This window comes from Acinonyx jubatus, chromosome C1 (assembly GCF_027475565.1).
Source record: "Acinonyx jubatus isolate Ajub_Pintada_27869175 chromosome C1, VMU_Ajub_asm_v1.0, whole genome shotgun sequence".
Taxonomy (NCBI): domain Eukaryota; kingdom Metazoa; phylum Chordata; class Mammalia; order Carnivora; family Felidae; genus Acinonyx; species Acinonyx jubatus.
Window position 1 is genome coordinate 105,651,478 of NC_069381.1, and position 23,975 is coordinate 105,675,452.

General features: G+C 47.9%; 1 protein-coding gene across 1 annotated transcript in view; it reads left to right on the forward strand.

Annotated features, from left to right (window-relative positions):
* The first annotated feature begins 442 nt into the window (after positions 1-442).
* LOC113599164 (neuroblastoma breakpoint family member 6) overlaps positions 443-23,975 on the forward strand; it is a 32,601-nt gene continuing 9,068 nt past the window's right edge. The window contains 13 exon segments of the mRNA XM_053214830.1: positions 443-2,521; positions 2,523-2,684; positions 8,506-8,553; positions 8,654-8,864; positions 11,145-11,241; positions 15,675-15,889; positions 16,917-16,977; positions 17,813-18,027; positions 19,014-19,065; positions 19,855-20,030; positions 21,092-21,143; positions 21,985-22,160; positions 23,471-23,522. Of these exon segments, the coding sequence (XP_053070805.1) occupies positions 2,390-2,521; positions 2,523-2,684; positions 8,506-8,553; positions 8,654-8,864; positions 11,145-11,241; positions 15,675-15,889; positions 16,917-16,977; positions 17,813-18,027; positions 19,014-19,065; positions 19,855-20,030; positions 21,092-21,143; positions 21,985-22,160; positions 23,471-23,522 (1,649 nt within the window). The 5' untranslated portion in view covers positions 443-2,389.

Consider the following 23,975-nt stretch of genomic DNA (forward strand, 5'->3'; position numbering starts at 1 on the left):
AGAGAGAGAAATACGCAGCAAGACAGACATAGGGAACTCAGTGAAACCATCAAACATAATGACTTTTGTCAATATAGGAGTCCAGACGAAGAGAGAGAAAATGGGCAGAAAAAAATTTTTTGAAGAAATATTAGCTGAAAACTTCCCTATCTGGGTAAGTACACAGACATCAGTTCCAGGGGCACAACGAACTCCCACCCAAATCAACAAAGAGGCCAACACAAGACATATTGCAATTACATTTGCAAAATATAGTGATAAAGAAAAAATAAATCTTAAAGCACAGACAAAAGAAGTCCTTAACTTACAAGGAAAGACCCATAATGCTAGCTGGAGATTCTCAACAGAAACTTGGCAAGAGTGTATGTGACGTGTGGTCAAGCTGGTTTTGGAATCTGGGCCTGCTTTTCTTAAGGCTGTGCTTTTGTCGCCTCAGCACAGACCCTGGATAGGGTTTGTTTGGAACTGTGTTTGGGACTAGAGATCGGTAAAAGGCAGTTGTTCCTGATAACTGTTATTTATCTGCTTGACAAGAATTTACTGAACGTTTTCCCTGGCAGGCTCTTAATGGAGGCGCTGCGGAGACGGGATGAACAGGGCACGCAGAGCGCCCGCTGTCAGAAAGATGATTTTCCAGCCCAGGAGATCGGTGTCTTATAGATAACCACATCAATACGTTTTAATATCTGCTGTGATGAATTTTACTTAATTGTTGAGTTCCTTGGGCCCATTGTATCAGCCAGGCTTGAAAATCAACTGAGTATAAACTACAGGACTGTAGAGGTGTGACAAGGAACCGTCCCAGGAAAGGTCCTTGCGACATTTTTGTTTTAACGGGGAGCGGGGGAGGGGGTACTGATGTTTGATCAGTGTCCCCTGAAATTCAGATGTGGGTTCCTGGAGGGTGTGATAGGAGAGCCCAAGGGAAGCTTGCGGCCAAGACACCTGTTGGTGTGTCTGCTGCCATCAAGCGATGAGGGAGTTTGGGAAAATCTCCTCATCTCTCTGGGCCTCAGTTTCTTCCCCTGCAACATAAGGTTGTTATTCACTTCTCCAAAGTCCCTTGCCGCTCAGTCTCTCTGAGAGCACGAGGGACTGAGGTGCCTGTTAAACGTGTTCTGGGGACTGCGGCTGAGACCTGACTTGGTCCCTTGTCTGTGTGTCTCCTGCAGGAGCCCGGCTGAGCCCACACTGGAAACAGAGGACCGAGGGAGCCTATGGAAGACAGAAAATCAGCAGGTGTGGAGCATGAGAATAACCCAGAGAAGGCCAAGGTAATGGCGGAACGGTGGTTGCCCAAGGACCTGAGAATACGGGCAAGTTGAGCTCAGGACAATCTGGAGAAACTGAGGAATGCGTACAGTAGCATCCAACCCTGCAAGGAGCAGCCTGAGGTGAGCAGTGAGGACTGGGGGTGTAACGCACTCCACAGTGAACGGTGCACCTGCCAGGGAGCCCCACAGGACGGACGGGGGTTGGTTTGCACTGCCGGGAAGCACCCTTTCTAAGGGTAGGATGGTGTGACCATGAGACTCTGCCCCAGTCCCCGAGCTTCGACGTTGGAGCTGCCCTGACAGTGGATGGCCTCCAAGGAAGTGTGGGTTTGGAGGGATCAGTGGCGTTTGGATCAGATTTGGAGATGTCCATTCTTACCACAAATCGTTTTGCCCTAAGGCCAGGAGGGGCCAGGGCAGGGGACCCTTGCATCTGAAGTCGTAATGGTAATAACATTCTTCTGAATTTCTGGTCAGGAGCGTGGAAGGCTTTACACATAATATCTGTTGACCAGTGATTTTCTTGACTATTGGTTGAGTGCTTCATTTTCCTGAGGCTGTGTTCAGAACTTGGAAATCAATACGGTTTCCCGAGGAGGACAAAGCAGTGGGAGAACGATGCAAACACAATGTGGTAGCTCTCCTGCACTGGGGTGTTGTGTTGTGACAGAGCAGAGGATTGGAGTGGGGGGCCAGGCCCAGGACATCTCTTCCCAATGACAGAGTGAGCCATTGAGAGGAATCCCCGAGGAGAACCCCGTCTTCATCAGAGCTCACCACAGGGCAGTGTCCTGGGACATGGAGAGGGTAGGGCAGGTTCCTCTCTGAGGGAGGGGATTCGCTACCTCTTGGGAGAAAGCAGGGGACCCCTGACTGGACATTTGTGACTGGAATGGAGTTGAGATGGTCAGAGATTGGCAGCAACTTGTATTTGATCCGTGAAAGGAAGTCCCTGAGGGCCTCCTCAGTGCTTGGCTCGGTGCTAGGAACCCCGAATACAGTGGTGAATAACACATTCTCCCAACTGTCCTGGGGATCTCAGTCTGGAAACAGGAAGTCATGAGAAGTGTAGTGGTGGTGGGTTCCTTGGAGGAAATGGCCAAAGCTGCCTGGCGATGACCTCGGTGATTGTCCTGGTCTGCCTGTGTGTTTTCCAACAGCTGGGTGACCTGCCTTGGCCCAACAGCCCTGGAGCCTCAGCCAGATTTCAGCCTTTTAGGACACAACTGACACCCGGGATCCACGGTGGCTCCAACCAGTCAACACTGCCAAGGTGTCCAGAGGAAACGGCTGGCATCTGTAGCTACTACCCACTATGTCTTGGCCAGCGGGGGAAACAGAGGCAACTTCACTAAATCTCGTAGGGTCATCCTCTCCATAATGACCAGTGATGGTCTGTCTTCCTCTCTGGTAAGTTAAATGCTTTCTGGTCTTCCGTATTCTCTCGCCACATAAAAACTAATATAAATATTGGCCAAATTTTAGAACAAGGAATTCACGTACAAAGGGAGTAGAGCAACTTCCAAGCTTCAGTGAGAACGTACAGAAACTCTTACAACTGAATAATAATAGGATACATCGCTCCGAAATTGCGTAAAAGATGTGTATGGCCATTCTGGAATAGGCACTTGAGTCATCCACCATTCTTCTTCTTTTTAAAATCACTTTGATAATTCAAGATCCTTTCCATTTCCATATGAAGTGTTGGATCAGCTTAGAAATGTTTCCTAGCATGTCTGCTGGAATTTTGATTGGCCTTGTATCAGATCTGTAGATCAATTTGGGAAGAATTGACATGTAAACCATATTGAGGTCTTCCAATCCACAGCAAATTTTACCTCTCCATGTGTTTAGTTCATTAATTTCTCAAGGTAATGCTGTGTAGTGTTCAGTGTACTGTTCTGACACGTATTTTGTGTGATAAGACAGTGCAAGAAGAGAATTGGTCAAGAGTCTTTTAAGTTTATTGTTATCTATTCTGAGAGAGCTATAGAGAGCAAGCAGGCAAGGGTCAGAGAGAGAGGGAGACAGAATCCCAAGCAGGCTCCACACAGTGAGCACAAACCCTGAAGTGGGGCTCGATCTCAGAAACTGTGGGAGCATGACCAGAACCAAAATCATCAGTCGGACACTTAACCAGCTGAGCCACCCAGGCGCTCCTGGTCAAAAGTCTCGAAGAAGAAATACCTCACAAAACAAGATATACAAATGGCCAAAAAGCACTTGAAAAGATGCTCCGCTTGAAACCACTTAAAGGCATAAAGTTGAAGAAAAACCAAAATGGCTTCACTGATGTTTCCGCAGGTTCGATTTTAAACTAAGTAACCTTTTTCTTGTCTTCAGCAAAGCTCCCCTCCTCCCTTCTTAGCCTTGTGTATCAGGAAGTAGGTACACCCCAGGACATGAGGAAGGAGGGTAGCAGCATGTACACAGTTGCTGTCACTACCGCCCACACCTTGATTTTCCCGATAAGACCCCCAACCCCTTCCTCCAGGGGGCAGGAGCTGGCAGTTTTTGAAGGCCTTAGCCTGCTGTCGTCCTCTGCCTGGGAAAGCAAGAAAGCTGTTAGTGTTCCTCCTTATCTCAGACTCTGTCTTTGTGGTATATTTTGGCTCCAAAGCACGGAGGTCAGTTTTCCAGAACACACTCAGTCATCAGGAGGAACACAAGTTAATGATGCCGTGAGTTAGCATTACACGTCCATCGCCATGGGCTAAAATGAAGAAGGCCGGAAATGTATGTGGTGAGGATGTGAAGTCACTAGAAGTTTCCAACACTTGTGGGAATGAAAACTGGTCCAGTCCTGTAGAGAGGCTGAACCATAGTTAAACATTGACCACTCACATGAACAGCCATTTCACTTCTAAGTATTTACACAATATGTCCACACACCGATCTGTACATGAAAAGTCCCCATCGCTTTCTTCACAGTGGCTAAACCCTGGAGACCACACAGAGGTCACTAGTAGGTGACTGTATAAATCGACAGGATGTAGCCATTCGGAGGAATACTACTTAGCGATAAAAAAGCACGAACTGGCGATACGCGCAGTAATATGGACGGATTTCAGAATCCTTATGCTGCACCAAGGAATGTAGGCACCAAAGCGTTCCACCTACCTAGAGTTGTTAAAAAATGCAAACCCACCTGTAGGGTCAGTGGTTGCCTGGGGCTGAGGCGGAGACAGTGATGGACTGCAAAGGGCCACAAGGGAAGTTGTGAGCTGGAAGCAATGCCGTGTCTTGATGGTAGCTGGAGTTTGATTTTGCTGTGCATTGAATTGTACGCCTTATTTACTTTTTTAATGTTTATTTATTTATTCTGAGATTGAGCAGGGAAGGGGTAGAGAGAGAGGGAGAGCAAGACAATCCCAAGCAGGTTCCACACTGTCAGCACAGCACCCGATGTGTGGGCTTGAATCACTAGCCGTGAGATCATGGCCTGAGCCAAAGTCCAGAGAGTCAGATGCCTAACTAACTGGGCCACCCATACCCCGCATGGTACACTTTAAAAATGCCGTCTAAGGTACCCAAAGTATCCCTCGGTAGCATTCGTGTGATAATCTAGTGTATTTCCCCATACCAACCGTGAGCGTTTAGAAAATGAAATTTAGAAACAAAATAAAATTAAACTCAATAAACGCAATAGAGATTCACATCCACACAATCATTAAATGCATAAGAACACATACAAGGAAGACTCCAGACAACTATTGCTGAGAGAAATTAAAGGAGATCTAGATACATATAAACGTGTATACAGCACCTTCATAGATGAGAAGATTCAATATTGTTGGAATACCAAATCAGTATTACCCTGATTCCTATTGGAGTAGGCATTTTGGGGGGAAGTTACCAACGAATTCTAAAACGTATGTGGAAGGGTGCCTGGATGGCTTGGTCAGGTCCGCGTCCGGCACTGGATTCTGGCTCAGGTCATGATCTCACACTTCACGGGTTTGAGCCCCGGGGGGATTGGGCTCCATACTGACAGTGTGGAGCCTGCCTGGGAATCTCTCTCCCTCCCCCTCTCTCTCTGCCCCTCCCCTACTCACTTTTTCTATCAACATAAAGAACTTAGAAAAAAAGTATAAAAACCTGGATTTCATAAAGTATTAAATCCTTCGTTGATTATAAATCACTACACACCCTCTCCTTCTCTGTCTGCCCCTCCCCCTCTCAAAATACGTAAAATTTAAAAAGTAATCATAAAATACACAGTGAAAACACAATCCACAGTCCAGGAATAATTCCTTGCAATACCTCATATATGGCAACGACCTTATCCAAAATACAGAAAGAACTTACACACATCACAAAGAAAACTGCAGAGAACCGAGCTTATTGATGAGGAAAAGATCTCAAAAGGCGCTTCATAAAAGAAGATATCCAAATGACCAACAGCATTCGAAAACTAAACCGAGCACTAACAGCTAGCAGAATGGCTAAAATCAAAAGGACCGAGAATACCAGGTATGTGGGAATGTAGAGAAACTGGGACTGCCTATCTTTGGGCGGAAATCTAAAAGGAGACAAAGCCTTTGCGAAAGTCTGTGTCAGTTTCTCTGCTTTCCCCAAGCATTTTATTCCTAGGGTGTATACCTGGGAGGAACCAGTGGGTGTCTCCACAAAACACAATTTGTACATGAGCATTCGTCCTTACTCTATGTGTGATAACCAAAACTAGATCTGTCCAACAGGAACACGGATAGTCAAATTGTGCTATAATCCCCAAGCAGGGTATTTCTCGGCAGCATCAGAACCAATGGCTGACACACAGCTAATCAGGACGAAATCTCAAAACCAGACACCAAGTGAGAGAACACAGAACATAGGAGAACATACGACATCATTGCAGTTATATGAAGTGTAAGAACAAGGAAAAGTTGTCTAGGGTGAGAATTCAGAATGCGTTTGTGTTTGGAAATGGGTATTGACTGGCAAGGAGCAGAAGAGAACTTTGCGCCACGGAGGAAAGTGTTCTATATCTCGATCTGGGTGGTGACAGGATGCATACGTACGTTAAATTCATTGAGCTGTGTGCTTGCGGTTTGTGCATTTTGCTCTAGGTCAATTCGACCCCAATAAAGAACTGTTAGAATTGAAAAAGAGAGAGATGACCGAGCCGAAAAGAGAATGACAAATGACAGGAAATAGGTAACAAATACTGAACATGCACATCACAATAAGAATGTCTTGAGGAGAAACGCAAAGCGATTCAACAGAACAAACACTAAAAAGTATAATTTCATGAAAAACAGGATAGTGAGAATGACAAGTTCAAATCAGATTAGAATGGCATGTTGCTGCCTTAGGAAAGTCACTCTAGAGCAATAAACACTGAGACGTATTCCAGCAAAAGTACTGTCAGTCGCTTTGATATGGGGTACAAGGTTGGCTTTCGAGGCCATCCAAGATTCCTTTGGCTCTTTGGGGTCTTTTCTGGTTCCATACAAAGTTGAGGATTGCTTGTTGTAGCTCTGTGGAAAAGGTTGGTGGTATTTTGATAGGGATTGCAGTCAGTGTGTGGATTGCTTTGGTTAGCATCAACATTTTAACGATATCTGTTCTTCTAATCCATGGGCACGGGAAGTTTTTCCATTTCTTTCTGCCCTCTTCAGTGTCTTTTGTAAGGGTTCTCTGGTTTTCAGAGTGCAGATCTTTTACGTCTTTGGTTGGGTTCATTCCTAAGTATCTTACAGTTTTAGGTGCAATTGTACATGGTTTCAGCTCCTCGATTTCTCTTTCTGCTGCTTCATTATTAATGTGTGGGAATGCGAGAGATTTCTGTATGTTGATTTTGTGTCCTGGGACTTTACTGAATTCGTGTATCAGTTCTAGCAATGATGCGGATGGAGCGAGAGTGTGTTATGCTAAGTGAAGTCAGTCAGCCAGAGAAGGACACATATCATATGATGTCACTCATCTGTGGAATTTAAGACACTCAATAGATGAACAAGGGGGGGTTGGTGAAGAGAGAGGCAAACCATGAAACAGACTCTTAAGTATAGAGAGCAAACTGAGGGTTTGTTAACCTCCGTTCTGTTAAATATGAGGGTAGGCCAAATGAACGTAATCAAATCATCAAGTTTATAGATGTTTCCAAATAGGTGGTCATTACATGTATTCAAGGACATACGTATAAATTAACATTTTCACAGTTCGAAAGAGATCTTGTGAGAGACACATGAAATCCGTAAGTGACAAGCATGAAATATGGTTGTTTAGTGACATTATAAAAACAACAAAAAAAGCACCTCACACGTAGAGAAGGAGTCGAGGATATAGGGATATCCAACATCAGTTTAATGGAAAGCCAACATGGTGCCCCAAGAGGGGATAAGGAAGCCTCATAACACAGGAAAACAGCCAGAAGAACAGTGAGAGTTGGGACAAAACATTTTTCTCAAGTAAATATTTATTCACTTAGTATTATGCTCTGCCTCATGTCTTACACTTTCTAATGGATAGAGGACAAACTAGAGAGACCCAGAGAAGAACATCATGACAGTCTAAGACTTTGGAATCTTTCACTCACTGGAAAAGCCTGAAGGTCTGTTTGACTTTAAAGAGAAGTGGGGTGGCTTCATGACAGCCCTTTAGTAAAACCTGGGAAACTATTTCTGCCTTGATGTTTTTATGCACACACAAGAATGAACAGTGAGAACGATGCTGAGATGTGTTTGGAAAGAGATGGGGTCTGTGGCACCTGGGTGGCTCATTGGGTTGAGTGTCTGATTCTTGATTTTGGCTCAGGTCATGATCTCACGGTTCATGAGATCAAGCCTCCTGTACGGTACTGTGCAGATAGCACAGAGTCTGCTTGGGATTCTCTCTCTCTCCCTCTCCCTCCACCCCGTCCCGCTCACGTGCTCGTGCTTTCTCTCAAAATAAGTAAATAAACTTAAAACAGAGACAGACAGAGAGAGATATGGGATCTGTGGTATTAGCACAAGGGTAGACAACTACTGAGAGTGGCCGCTGAGGGGTGGTCCCATCAGTGGTGACCTTCAGGGGAGACTAGGCAGCCTTGGGTATCCGCGTAGCCTTGGCACCTGGAAGGCAGTGGCTCCCAAGGTTCCATGACACCCCCCGCGTTCCGATTCTGTTATTGCAACTGCAGACCGTCACCTGGCGTGCCGGGTGCTCGGTCTGTCATTCCGGTTGGAGTCTGAGCTACAGGCAGTGCCTTGGGCTCTCGACTCTGGCATCTCGAACCTTCTTTTTGTAGCTGCTGACTCTCCAGTGCTGTGGGGTGTTGTTCAAGTTGTTCCCAATGGTAAGTAAAGAATTCCTGTGTCCTCGCCCCTCAGTCCTGATTGAACCTACTTGATTTCACTTGTTTTTAACCCGTCATGTGTTTGGTTTCTTCTCCCCAGTCCCCAGCTCTGCCTCTTCTGCCACATGTCACCATGGCAGCACCTTTTGACCCGGTGTCTGATCCAGGGACAGAAATGAGCCTCCTGGAACTCAACCAGGAGCTTCAATCCAAGCTGGAAGCAAGCCAGCAGGACTTCCGAGACCTCAGAGAGAAATTCCTTGTATCCGAAGCTACTGCCTACTCCCTGGCCAACCAGCTGCAGAAATACAGTAAGTCCTACAAGGTCAAGGTCACCAAAGTGATGACTGTCTGTATTCCTGGAGACAGGAATTGGCTTTGTGTGGGGAGAAAACGAAAGCCCTCTCCGGACTTTGTCTTCTCTATTTCCATCGTCACGATAAATTCCATTGTGACCACAATCCAGGAAGAGTAGCAGTGGGTATTTCTTAATGTATGTTTGTTGGTTTTGAGAGAGACAGTGTTAGTCGGGGTGGAGCAGAGAGAGCGGGAGATAGAGGATCCCAAGCAGGCTCGGTGCTGTCAGCACAGAGGCTGACGTGGGGCTCGATCTCAGGAATGTGAGATCATGATCTGAGCCAAAATCAAGAGTTGGGCACTTAACAGACTAAAGCTCCCGGGCGACCCAGTGGAAGTGGGTGTCTTACCCTCATTTTGCTAAGGATGGGAAGAATGGGGAAAACGAGACTAGCAGTTTCTCCAGGTTGGTTTGCAGTGCTGTATAGGGCGGGGTTAGAGTTAACTTTCTAGTGATTGATTCCTGACGCAGACCCGGAAATGCCTGGTCCTCTCAGGATCCTCTGTGTGTGTGTGTGTGTGTGTGTGTGTGTGTGTGTGTGTCACATCCTGCATCACTGTTGGCCTTCGTGTCTCGGACTAATGAACTCCATCACGTCACACTTCTCTGAGGTTCCATTGGCAAAGCAGCGAGCTGGCTCACTGGGGAAACTTGCTGATGGTGCACACGGGGCGCGGGTGGGGACCAGGGGACACGGCCAGCTTGCAAGGAGCTGGAAGATGGGTCTGCTTTCCCTGAAACTGCAGTATCCACGAGCGATGCCGTCCAGACAGTGACTCCCCTGATGAGAGGGAAGCCGTGCTTCCTGGGCACAGGCTCTGCTTCCTGGGTCCTCGGTAGCCATTGACACCCTGTGGCGAGGTAGAGGGCATTTCAAGGCCCATCAGACAATCTGTGCTCCCTCCTGTGTCTCTCCCTGAGCTGGGGAACCTTCAAGGATGCAGGATGGCCAGCAGGGCCAGGCCTGGGCCAGGAGTCAAGTGGCCCGGTGAGAATGAGGGTGAGCGGGGGAGACCACAGCCCCGGTGACCGCCCAAGCCAGTGTGTGGAGCTGGCCCTCCCCCACAGTCAGCCTGGAATGGGGAGGCCAGCTGCCTGTTCATTCAGAGGGGGCTGCCATGGCGGGAGGAATCCTGAGTTAGGGGCATGTGTGCAGCGGGGCAATTGGAAGGAATCCTGACGACTCTGAGCCCGAACTGTTGCCGTTTCCTTACCAAGAGTTTTCCATAAAACAAGGGGAGGTGGGATTACAAATGACTGATGGGGAGAAAAGTAATGTTGGAAGCGGCTCTTTAGCAAGGTGAAGAGATGATGAGCTTTGGGGAAAGGACAAGCAGAGTTTTCTTTGCATCTTTCCTGATAACCATGACACAAGTGCGGGAAACCACTTGTGAAGACGACGAAGGAAGACATCACCCAGGAGCTTGGGGTGGAGGGAACACAGTATGGCTCTGGGCCAGTCTTCCTGTGCTCCCCCCCATGCTGCCCTGCCCCGATTTCCGTGCCTCACATTCCTCCTCTGTGATCCTGCTGCTGTCATAGTCCCTGCTGCTTTGAGTGGAGGGGACGGGCAGTGAGAGAGGGACACAGGATCCGAGAAGTGGGCTCTGCGCTGAGAGCAGTGAGCCTGCTGCGGGGGCTTGCACTCACGAACCACGAAGTCATGACCCGAGCCCAAGTCGAAGCTCGCCTGACTGAGCCACTCAGGCGCCCCACCCCGTCTGCTGCTTCTGATACCACAAGCTTTGTTAGTGTTTGGCCGTATCGCTTTCAGGTGCTTCTGGTTTTACGCATCATAGTGCACACAAGAGTATGCGGGTGAACTTTTTGCCTTTGAGATATGTGCTCATTATCCAACTCAAGGGAACCATGAGTCAGTCCTGTGGTCCTAAGGGCCTCACTTCATGGCCCTGCTTAGTGTCCTACCTGAGAGGCTGCAAGCTCGGGTGAGTGGCCATGATCAGGGTGAGTGTCAGGGGATGTGGATTCTGATTCTGCCAAATACCATTCACTCACCTTGTCTAGTTCCTGTCCACGCCTCGGAGCTGCTCTTCCCTCAGCTCTAAAACAGGGAGGTATCAAATACCGTGTAGCTGGGGGGCTGAGGAATGAGATGCGCAGAGCCCGATGCTGGAGTTACATTGTCCTGGGGTACACCCCGCCCCCTCCCTGGAGGCAGCGAGCACAGCGGCCCGTGTAGCTTGTCCACTGAGGCCGGTGTCTGTGTTCTCAGAGTGTGAAGAGTTGAAAGACATCATCGAATCCGTGCTGGGGGAGACGCTGCAGTGTAAGCAGGGGAAGTTGGCAGAGACCTTGACCGAGAAGCTCAGGTAAGGAGGGCTCCGTGGCTGGTGGGAGGCCGTAGGCATCTCTGACTCCTGTCAGCGACAGGTCTGGGCCAGGAGAAGGGCAGAAACTTGCCTGGCACACAGGTGCACACACACATCTGTCAAACAGTGAAGACAGCAGTATCTGGTGTATCGCGGGCTCCAATTATTCGGGGCCTCGCTCAATGTTTGTTTTTTTTTTTTTTTTTTTTAATTTACTTAAATCCAAATGAGTTCGCATATAGTGTATAAATGGTTTCCGGAGGAGATTTTAGGGTATCACCTCTTACAAGTGACACCCGGTGCTCATCCCGAAAACTGCCCCCCTAATGCCCATCACCCATTTAGCCCATCTCCCACCCAAAACCCCTCCAGCAAGTCTCAGGTTATTCTTTGCATTTAAACGTCTCTAATGGTTTGCTTCTGTCTCTGTTTTTATCTTAATTTTCCTTCCTTTCCCCTGGTGCATCTGGTTTGTGTCTTAAATTCCACATATGAGTGAAATCATGTGATCTTTATCTTTCTCTGATTGACTTATTCGGCTTAGCATAATACACTCTAGTTCCATCCACAGTGTTGCAAAGGGCAGATCCATTCTTTTTCATCACCAAGTAACGTTCCGTTGTATCAATTCATGTACCGTGTCTTCTCAATCCATTCATCCGTCGATGGACATCTGGGCTCTTTCCATCCTTTGGCTATTGTTGATAACAGTGCTATAACATTGGGGCGCAGGTGCCCCTTCGCATCAGCATTTTTGAATCCTTTGGATAACTACCTAGTAGTGCCATTGCCGGGTTGTAGGGTAGCTCTTCTCTTAATTTTTTGAGGAACCTCCGCACTGTTTTCCAGAGTGGCTGCACCAGTTTGCATTTCTACCAGCAAAAGTGCCAAAGTGGTCCCCTTTCTCTGCATCCTCACCATCTGTTATTCATTTTAGCCATTCTGACAGATAGGAGTGGTATCTCATTGTGGTTTTACTTTCCTTTTCCCTGATGATGAATGACGTTGAGCAAGTTTTCATGTGTCTGTTACCATCTGGATGTCTTCTTTGGAGAAGTGTCTGTTTCTGTCTCTTGCCCATTTCTTCACGGAATCATTTGCTTTTCGGGTGTTGAGTTTTGAGTTTGATCAAGGGTGTTTCATAGATTTTGAATACTAGCTCTTTATCCGATATGTTGTTTGTAAATATTTTCTCCCACTGCTTCGATTGCCTTTGAGCTTGTTGTTTGTTGAAGCTTTTTATCTTGATGAGATCCCAGTGGTTCACGTTTGCCTCAGGAGACATGTGTAGTAAGAGGTTGCTGCGGCCAAGGTCAAAGAGGTTGCCACCTGTCTTCTCCTCCAGGATTTTGATGGTGTCCTGTCCTACATTTAAGTCTTTCATCCATTTTGAGTTTATTTTTGTGTACGGTGTAAGAACGTTCTCCAGGTTCATTCTTCCACACGTCTCTGTCCAGTTTTGCCAACCCCATTTGCCAAAGAGACCGTCTTTTTTCCATTGGATAATCTTTCATGTGTTGTCGAAGCTTATTTGGCCATACATTTGTGGGTCCATTTCTGAGTTCTGTCTTCTGTCCCCTTGTTCTATGTGTCTGTATTTGTGCTGATACCATAGTGTCTTGATGATTACAGCTTCATAATGTGGCTTGAAGTCCAGAAATGTTAGGATTACTTGTTCTAGCTCTGTGAAGAATGCTGGTGTTCTTTTGATAGGGATTGCATTGAGTCTGTAGATTGCTTTGGGTAGTATTGAGATTAAAAACATTTTTTTCTAGTATTTCTTTTATCTTGGGAGATAGAGAGACAGAGTGCAAACAGGGGAGGGACAGAGAGAGAGAGAGAGAGAGAGAGAGATCCAGAATTTGAAGCAGGCTCCAGGCTCCGAGCGGTCAGCACAGAGCCCGAGGTAGGGTTCGAACCCACGAAGCGCGGGACCATGAACTGGGCTGAAGTCAGATGCTTAACCGACTGAGCCTCCCAGCCACCCCAGTAATCACATTTTAACAATATTTGTTCCTCAGATCCTGGAGCATGTAATGTTTTTCCATTTTTGTGTGTGTGTCTTCAATTTCTTTCCTAAGCTTTCTACAGTTTGCAGCTTTTTGTAGTTACAGCAAATCTTTTACCTCTTTGGTAGGTTCATTCCCATGTATTTTGTGGTTTTCAGTACCCTAGTAAATGGGATCAGTTCCTTGATTTCTCTTTCTGCTGCTTCATTATCGGTATACAGAAATGCAAGCAATTTCTGTACGTTGACCATATTCCAGCGAATTTGCTGAATCCATGCATCAGTTCTAGCAGTGTTTTGGGGAGTCTTTCCGGTTTTCCATGTGGAGTATCATGTTGTCTACAAAGAGTGAAAGTTTGACTTTTTCCTTGCTGATTTGGATGCCTTTTATTTCTTTTGCTGTCTGGTTGCTGAGGCTAGGACTTCCAACACTATGTTCAACAACAGTGGTGAGAGTGGACCTTCTGTCGTGTTCCTGACCTTAGGGACCTCAGGTTTTCCCCACTGAGGTGATATTAGCTGTGGGTCTTTTGTAATCGGTATATATGATCTTGAGGTATGTTCCTTCTATCCCTACTTTCTTGAGGGTTTTCTCAAGAAAGGATGCTGATTTTGTCAAAACCTTTTTCTGCATCGATTGAGAGGATCATGTGGTTCTTATCCATTCTTTTATTCATGTGATGTATCAGGTTGGTTGATGCGCAGAGATTAACACACCCTTGCAGTCCAGGAATAAATCCCCCCCTGATTGTGGTGAATAATTCTTTGTTGTTGTTTTTTTTTTTTAATTTTCTCTTTATTTTTGAGAGGCAGAGAGAGACAGAGCGCAGGTGGGGGAGGGGCAGAGAGAGAGGGAGACCCAGAATCCGAAGCAGGCTTCAGGCTCTGGACTGTCTGCACAGAGCCCGATGAGGGCCCGAACTCACAAACCTTGAGATCATGACCTGACCGAAGTCAGACGCTCAACCGACGGAGCCACCCAGGCACCCCGTGAATAATTCTTTTAATGTATTGTCGGGTGTGGATGGCTAGTATCTTGTGGAGAATTTTTGCATCCGTGTTCATCAGGGAGATTGGTCTGCAAGTCTCCTTTTTAGTGGTTTTGGGGTCAAGTTAATGCTGGCCTTGTAGAATGAGTTTGGAAGTTTTCCCCCAATTTCTATTTCAAACAGCTTCAGAAGAATAGGTACGGACCCTTCTTTAATGTCAGGTGCAATTCCCCTGGGGAGCCATCTGGCCCTGGACTCTTGTTTGTTGGGAGTTTTTTTATTGCTGATTCAATTTCTCAACTTGTTATGTATCTGTTCAAATTTCCTATTTCTTCCTATTGCAGTCTGGGGAGTTTATATGTTTCTAGGGATTTGTCCTTTTCTTCCAGATTGCCCCATTTGTTGGCATATAATTGCTCATCATAATGTCTTCTTTTTTGTGTGTATTTCTGCAGTGTTGGTTGTGGTCGCTTCACTTTCACTCCTGAGTTTATTTATTTGGGCCCTTTCCTTTTTCTTTTGATAAAGCTGGCTAGGGACTTACCGATAATGTTAATTCATTCAAAGAAGCAGCTCTTGGTTTCATTGATGTGTTCTGTTTTATTTTATTTCCATATCATTGACTTCTGATCTCATCTTTATTATTTCCCTTCTTCTGCTGGTTTTGGGCTTCATTTGCTGTTCTTTTTCCAGCTCCTCTAGGTGTAAAGTTAGGTTGTGTATTTGAGACTTTTCTTCGTCTTTTACGAAGGCCTGGATTGCTATATGCTTCCCTCTTAGGATCGCCCTTGCTGCATCCCAGAGGTTTTGGACTGTCGTGTTTCATTTTCATTGGCTTCCATGTATCATTCACTCTGTGTCAAATAAATATCATTTATTGAGCTGAAAGTCACCAAATTCAAGTGAACAATTTGTGGCATTGGCCACATTCACAATGTTGTGGGATCACCACCTCATTTGCCTGTAACACAGTCACCTCCTGAGGGATGACAGCTTGTCGGTCATGTTTTCCTTCAGACAATGCTGTCCTCTTGACCCTGCCGTTCTCCTGACCTGTGTAGTCCACACCAGCTGTCCTGTCCACATTTCTGTGGCTGGCGCTGGGTCCATGCACAGCATGATGCACACCGTGTAGGTTCACAGGAAATGGCTGTGCCGCAGCGAGGGGCTGAAGGGACATCTCTCTGACGGGTGTTGAGGAAGACACCTGGCTTTGTTTACAGAAGAAGGAGCTGCAAAGGAGGTCAAGGAGCCTCCCCGACACACAGGAGCCTTGTTTTACCTTCTTCTTTCTGTGTCACAGGCAGGGCCCCACACACGTGCCAGAACGTGGCCTTGAGGGCTCCTTGCGGAAATTCTCACAGAAACGTCCGTGAAAGCTCTTAGAAAATCTATTCAACTCTGTGTTTTAAACTTTTCTCTATGTCCCACCTTAGGCAATATCATATCCTGATTAAAGCTCAGGCTGAAGAGCTGACCCAGTTGTGGCAGAAGTTACGGGAAGGGAGAGAAGTTTCTGAGCCACTCGATCAGCACCTCAGGGACCTCCTCACCCACGATGACCCCGAGCGTTCCCAAGGCCAGGGCTTCCAGGAGCAAGTGGCCGAGGGACGCAGGCTGGCAGAACGCCTTGCCCGCCAGCTCAGCCCCGGTAAGGCGGCCACAGGCCCTGAGTGCACTGAGCTGCTCCGAGGTCCTGGGCTCCCCAGACATCTCTCGCCTCCCCTCACATTGTTGGCAGCCGCTGTCTTGGTTTCCATGTGACACATGGGGCCACCAGAGGACCTGGACTAGCAGGTGAGAAAGGAGAGGAGAAGTGCACAGGGTGGAGGTCACGGTGCTCCAGCCATCTGTGTCCTCCCCGAGGGAACTGCCTTTAGGGCAGGAGGCAGCCTCCACCAGTGTCAGAGCCCAGAAGGGAGGACGAGGAAGGAGGCAGCTTGTTCGAGTGCAGGGAGCCCTGAGCTAAGCGGGCAGTTCCAGGCTCCCGCCCAGGAGCTGTCTTTATGAACTGTGGGCGAGAGAGTGATCTTCGCTTTCTCCATAACGGTCTCCTCATCTGTCTATCAAGTAATCTGTCATAGCTGTGGTGATCACATGCGGAAAATTCACGAATGCACTTCAGGAAAAATAAAGCCCCTGACTGTGTGGAGTTGAATGAGGTATTGGATGTAGTAGGCCTTGGAGGTGGAACGTCATTTAGACTGAAACACTTTTCATACAGACGGCCCGTCCATAACAATGACGTCCACTTGGGGACCCATGAGTCCACATGTGGAGGGACTTGGGACCGGGTGATTGTGCTGTCCTCGGGGCAAGGAGGAGACTCTACGTGAGCACTGGGAGCACACAGGGCCTGCGCCTGTGGCATGACTGTGGCACCTGCAAGACACTGTTTGCAGAAGTCGGATCGAAACTGGACAGGCATCCACGGATCTGGACAAGAGACAGTTTAAACTTTTGCCCAGTCTCAGTCATGGTGAGCCTCCGAATCATAGACACTCCCTGCTGGATCTGAAATCCATACCGCAACAGTTCTCAAGGGCAGTGCCCTGGAGCTTCAGAACAAGAGTTAGTCATGCATAGATAATTATGTCGCTAGGGCATACAAGCCACTGTGTTTATAGTGGTGATGTGGGAGCTCGCTCACGGGAGATTTCTGAATTTCTTTGCAGAAGAGGAGGAGGAGGAGGAGGAGGAGGACGAGGATGAACAAGCAGAAGAATCCCTCACCACCAGGTAACAATGAATACTGGCGACCCGGTAATGTGTGGGTGAAAAAGGATAGGGACTCAGAAAGAACAGTAGGTGAGGTCACAAGAGTCCAGGTGGCAGATGCAGGGATCAGCAGAGCTGCAGATGGTAGTGATTGAATTCCCTCAGCGGCAAATGGCCCTGTTCCCTCGGTTGTCTGCTGTCGTGGGGCTGCTTGTCTGGGGGAGCCCCAGATGAACTCAGCAGCCTTAGGATTCCCCGTACGCACAAAATACCCGTTCTCGCCTGTAAATGAACACCAGGAGGAGACGCATCTCTACACAGTTCTCAAAGGTCCCTGGTAGGAATGTAACCAGCAAAGGAACTGATAGACAGACAGCTGGCAAAATTAACACGGAATTACCTAACCAAAACCAAAAAGTTGGGGTGTCATGTGACACTATGAATAGAAAAGTGCCTGGAGGGCACAAGTTTCTGCAGGGCACAGTGACTCAAGAGCTGTAACCGCTTGATCGGTCTATGTTAAATTCAACATGACTCAGGCACGTGGCGGTTGCCCCTGGCATGGACTCCCATTTGTCCTTCGTCTCGTGACTGTACCATACTGGGATGGTCGAGTCTCATTCCTCATTGCTCGTTATGTGGCCAGTGGACTGAGTATCTATCTGTTGTTGCTTCTCTCCCACCCTTCCTGGCCACACTCTGCCTCTTGTAGGATAACCTTTTCTCTCTCAAGGCTATGGTCCCTTCCCTTTCTGCGACCACTCCCTTGCCTCCCATCAACACCAGCTAGGTAGCAAGCCATGGTGTCTGATCCTCCTGGTTTTCTCTTCTGTCATTCTTGCCCCACCTGGCACAGCATGGAGCTTCCGGAAGCTGAAAAGAAGGAAGTCCTCCAGGACACGCTGAATGAATGTGTTTTGACTCCTTCCATTGGCCAAGAAGGGCGTGACTGCTACCAGCCTTACAGGGATGGCACGTTCCCATCGGATAAACAGGAATTCGGCTCTGCTCTGGATGTAGCCTGTGAATGCTCCCATTCCAAAGGGGATGAAACTCCACCCGGTTCCCCAGGTAGGGTCCATAATCTTTCTTGCACACACCCTGTGTAGACTAAGATATTTAACCCGCAGAGTGGACCATGCACTCACAGACAGTTTCCATCCAGGCTCTAGGATTGAGTTTGAAATAAGACATTCCATGAGTCAGTGAGCTTTGTTCGATTCATGTCTAAGCCGTGGCACTTTTATGTCTGAGCCGCCGCCCATCGCTGCTCTGAAGGTGGTCCTGCCAGACTCCTATACCTCTCTACCCCAGACACAGGAGGTCGCTATCAGACCTCCAAATTTTGGATTAATCTCTTATCTCTCTTGCCAGGCTCTGATTTCCATCCTTGAACCATGTTTCTGATATCTATGGCCACCCAAGGCTGTTGGAAGCCTTTTCTGTATCATGGGAAATGTCATGATCCAGGTTCACTGTCTCTACCTGGTCTGTCTCTTCCTTTTCTTCTTGTCTCAAGTCAGCTGAGAACCAGGACAGGACTACGTCTATCATACGTTGTATGTTTCTCTGCAGCAAGGCAGGGCCCTGGAACTTCCCGACCCCATGAACGGCCCCTGGTGCTTTGCAGCTTTGAAGATTATTCTGCTTTGATGGTGTGTAGATTCCAATCGTCAGTTTAATCTCAACGGCTGATTCCTCAAAACCGTTGGCCTGCAGCGTTTCAAAAGGAAAAAGCCTGAATATTGCAGCAATGTTCTAGGAAGCAGCCAGGTCCTTCCCCAAGATCTCTGGGAAAAAGGATAAATTTTCTGTGTGTGTCGACCTGTCTTAGAACACTGTGATCATGGCCTGTCATATCAGGGACATTTATTTGCTCAAGAAGGCAATCCCAGCGATTTTTTCCAGGGCCCTACTGAACCCCTCCCAAATGATTTCTCTCACAATTGCCTGTTATGACTGTGCTTCTATTTCTGTCCTCTGCTACACGGCACATAGGAGTGAGCCTTTGTGGAGGGGAATCTGCCTAATGGAACTTTCTCTTCATTTATTTGCAGACAACCAAATGGGTCACGAGGGGCTGAAAGGGCGAGAGTCAGATGCCCCCAGGTAATTCTGAATACTTGGGGGCTGGGAAATCAGTGGTGGCGTCTGCAGACCTCAGATCCAAGGAAAGGGAGAAAGTGCTGGATAGAACCATGTTATCCATTCGGTCAATGGCCAATTATCGGCTTTCACAATGGTTTCTGTTTTCATTGTGGTACTTGTATCGCTCCCATTTCTTACTTATGACTCAAGTTGAGTAACACACAGTCAGCTGGCCCAGGTGAGCTAAAGGCACAGGGATTCATTCCTCTACTCACCATTCTCCCCAGCATTCGAGAGAAAGGCAATCTACTTTCTGCCCCGTTTGATTTAGCAGGTGGGCATGTATTTCAGAGCAAGCATGTACGTAGACTAAAATGTGCCATCATGCCGTGATATTGAGAGAGACAGGCCTTCATGGCATGAGAATTCTGAGACAGTAGCCCGCCCCCGAAGCTGCACGCACTGGGCCAGTCCATGCAGGACTCAAGGGCATTTGAACGGAAGGGAGGGAGCCACTGCTGTCCTGTGACTCTGTGTGTTTGAGTCAGGACTGGATGGCACGGTGCTCATTCAGGCTCTTTCCTCATCAGCTTGCTAGGTGGCCAGTGTACAGAGCACTTACTGTCCTTTCTGTCTGCCGCCCCTGTGACAGACACACCTCGTCCCACACAAAAAGAGGAGTTGTTTCTCTCATTAATGAGGCACTCTCTTTGCTTTTGTGAAAATGCCTTTTGCCTTCCATCAAAGCCAGACAGGACGTAGGATTTCAGATCCCTCTTTGGTTAATCTTCAGTTTTCCCCCTGCCTCAGGCTCAGTAGACTGCTGCTAGAGGTGGTGGAGGAGGAAATCACATGGGGCTCTCTGGATGAACGCTACTGGACATATTCGGTTCTTCCTGACCTGTCTGACTCCTACTGGCCTTACAGGAGCACCGCCATCTTCTTCCCTGAGGAACTGGAAGTCTCTTCTGCTCTGGAAATGGCCAGTGAGTACTCCGCTGTCAGGGTGATCAAGCTCCAGCTGGACTGCCCCGTACATCTCCTGGTCTTTGTGCCCCACACCTGTGCTGTGCTGTGCTGAGAGAGCTCATCCCTGTGTGCAGGCCCTGCACACACATCTTGATCTGAGCCAGGCTCCAGGATGGATGGAGTTTCAAGCACAGACATCATGTGGGTCAGGGAACTCTTCTCCCTTCCTACTCCCAGGACATGCCCATGTCCCCTGGGCTTCACTGTCAGGTCATTGGACCCAAGGGCGGCATGACAGATACGACTCGCCTCAGCAACACGACCATAGAAGGTGTCTGCCAGACCTTGGATGCAATGCCTCTTCTCACCTTTCATGCTCCACATTTCATCTCTGAGCCAGGTCCCTTAAGAATCCATGCCTGCCACAGTCAGTCGGAATCCTTGTCCAGGGTGAAAGATGTAACCTTGGCTTTCCTGTTCTTAGCCTCATTCTCTATCTCTTTGCTTTGGCTTGTCTTCCTAAGCCTCGTCTGAAAACCCACCCTACGTGCCTCTACTGTTAGCTCGTGTGTGTGTTTCCAGGAGTAGAGCTGTGCGTTGGCATTCCCTCATCACAGGAATTGTGCCAAGGTTTCTGTGTAGCTCCAAAGACTCATTTTAATTTGAGGGTTTGTACTTGCATGCTCTCTGTTCCATCACAGTGTATAAATTCCACTAAGCCGTCACCAACCAGGTATCTCACGAGAGAAGGCTGAAAACTGCAGTTATCCTTTTAGAAGGTAGAGAGGCCAGGTCCCCAGAATCTGTGTGAAAAAGAGAACTGAAAGTGTTTGCACAGACTCAAAACAGAGGAAATTGTGATGATGATCTCTTGGAGAAAGCAAATTTCTCCCAATGGCTCAGGCCAGGAAATCAAGCCAGTTGTCACACTATCCGAGGCACCCTGAAATATCCTTCTCACTCAACCTGTGCTCTCATTGAGCATAGCTGAGTCCCCGGGTGGCACCGAACACTGGGTTACTAATGTGCAAGCAGGGATCTGTTTAATGTGACTGGCCCCATCTGTATTTATTTGCAGAAAATCAGACCCATCAAGAGGAGGAACAAGACCAAGACCTGACATGCGCCAGGTAAGTCTGAAGAATCATGGGTTGTTATTTCAGTGGTTCAACTCTACATTTCACAGGAAAAACAGAAACCGCCAAATTTACCTATTTCATCCATTCTCCAGTCTCAGAATATCTTTTTTGGCCATGACGTGTGTCTTCATGTATTATGTGGATAAGTTCCTTTAATGATCCCTCAATTTCGATAACCGGCAGTCAGTTGAAGTAGGTGAATTGTCACTCCCTGAGGTGCTCTGTATTGCCCTGATCTCTCCTTTGGGAAACACCAGAGTGACAGATGTGTCTACTTCTGTCACTCTGGTGTTACCTCTTTGAGGATCTGCTGTAGCAAATGGATAACTGCAAAAAAAATAAAAAAACCTCACATGATGTCACGATAGTAAGAGAAAGAATCCTTGAAGACGCAAATCTCTCCATGTGGATGATGCCTTTTAACATGTGTTCACTTAGCCACTGAATGTATATCAACAAAATTTATGCAAAAGGGTTGAACTCATGTTTAGGATTCTCCATGTGTGCTGTGAGTCATGACATCCATTCCACAGTAGTTCAGTTTGGTGCACAGAAGTTGGTTCTGTGGCCAGTGCCCTGAACACCTCTGTTCTGTGTGTGTGTGTGTGTGTGTGTGTGTGTGTGTGTGTGTGTCTCCCTGTCTCTCCCTCTCTGTCTCTCCTGCCCCCAGAGCATCCACACTGTGCCCCTGAAACAGGAGGATAGTTTTCCCTGTCAATGATGGGGTTGCCCCTACGTTATGACCACACTTCTCGGCTTCCCGTGAAAACCAGTAAGATGCTGTGGTGTCTGCTTTTCCTGTTTTAATCTTCAGACCTCCCCTCCCCACCAGGCTCGGCAGGGAGCTGCCGGAGAGTGCAGAGCAGGATGTCCAACAGGACTCACTGGATGAACGCTATTTGACTTACTCAGCTCTTCCTGACCCATCTGATTCCCCCTGGACCCACAGGAGGGCCAACATCAACTCATATGAGGATCTGGATGTCTGTCCTGCTCTGGAAATAGCTAGTGAGTCCTCCACTGTGAAGGTGATAAAGCTCCAACTGGACTCCCAAGTCGACCCCATAGTTTGGTATCCCTACTCTGCTTATGTTGGAATTTGTTATCCAGCTGTTTCAGCCCCGTAGACATATGGATCTGAGTCAGGCTCTAGGATAGACTTCTAAGCACAGACATCAGATGCATCAGGGCCCTGCCCTCTGTTCCTCATCTCAGGCCATGCCTGTGGCTCCTGACACAAGTCAGGACACTGGGGTCAGGGCGGGTGTGACAAACTCACACTCATCTGTGAGGCACACGCAGAGGAGTCTGTCTTGTTCCTGATTTCCACACAATGTGTCTCCTCAACTGCCATCCTCTCACTTTCATCCCAAACAATGTTCCTTGAAGTTTTGTGCCTGTCAAGGCGATGTCAGCCTTACCCATGTCTTTGGGTTTGTTGTTTCCCTGGTTTCGCTGCTCTGGTCCCCAGGGTTGGTTGTCCTCTGTGTCCTCTGTGTTGGTTGTCTTCCCTAAGTCGTCGTCTGAGTGTCAGGACATAACCACCTCTACCATCAGCTTGCTTGTACGTTTCCCTGAAGCATAGCTGAGCCCCGGCATGGCCCCACCCCGTGCATGGCCCATGTGCCTGTGTAGCAAAAGGGATCACGGACAAAAGATTTCCTTTGATTTGAGGGTCTGCAGATTCCGTGCATCAGTCTGGCCTCTGTAGAAATTCCCTAAAACCCTGCCACCTAGAGTATCTCATGAGGGAAGCTAGTGAGAGAAGGTTGCAGTAAGTTTTGAGAATGCAGGTAAGCTGTTCACCAGAATCTGCAGTAAAACAGAGGTTGACCGGGGCGCCTGGGTGGCGCAGTCGGTTAAGCGTCCGACTTCAGCCAGGTCACGATCTCGCGGTCCGTGAGTTCGAGCCCCGCGTCAGGCTCTGGGCTGATGGCTCAGAGCCTGGAGCCTGTTTCCGATTCTGTGTCTCCCTCTCTCTCTGCCCCTCCCCCGTTCATGCTCTGTCTCTCTCTGTCCCAAAAATAAATAAACGTTGAAAAAGAAAAAAATTAAAAAAAAAAACAGAGGTTGACCTCTGCAGACAGACTGTTGAGATGGGGCTCTACCAGATCAGGGAAATCCTGCCCGATGCTTTAGGAAAGCTAGCCAAGGCACATTCCCAAGACCTTGCTTGAGGCCTCTTGGATTATTTCTCTCAATGCCCTGCTACCCAACTAAGGACATTAGTGCCCGTGTGCTAGTTGCGTGGGACACTTAATTTTCATGTCCAAGTGCTGCTCTGTTTATGTGACTGGCCGGTCTGTCTTTACTTGTAGACAATCATAATGATCTTTGCGATGAAGAAGACCAGGACCCGACATGCCCCAGGTAACTCTGAAGAATCATGGGCTTTAATTCAGTGGTGACATCTGGGGATCTCAGATCTAGGCCAATCTAGAAAGTGCTAAATGCACCTATTTCATCCCTTCCGACACCCACAAGGTGGTCCTTCGGCAAGGTCCTCTGTGTCATGTGGTACTCTCATAGGCCCCGTTATTAATCCCTCTCAAATGGAGTATCTGCCGTCCACTGACGCAGGTGGACTAAGCAGTCCCAGGAAGCCTTGCACTCTCCCGGTCTCTCCTCGTATTAGGTCCCGTGTAAGATGCACAGCTCTCTCTGCCGGTTGCCATTACCACGTTGGCGGGCATTCACAGCAAGGATGGTTTTAGGAAAACAGTTTTCACGTCTCAGTATTTAGACACGTCGGCCTTGGGCCCACGAGATATCCAGGAGTCTACAATGCTGCCTTAGCCTGGGGTTCTCTTGGTGCTTTGTGTA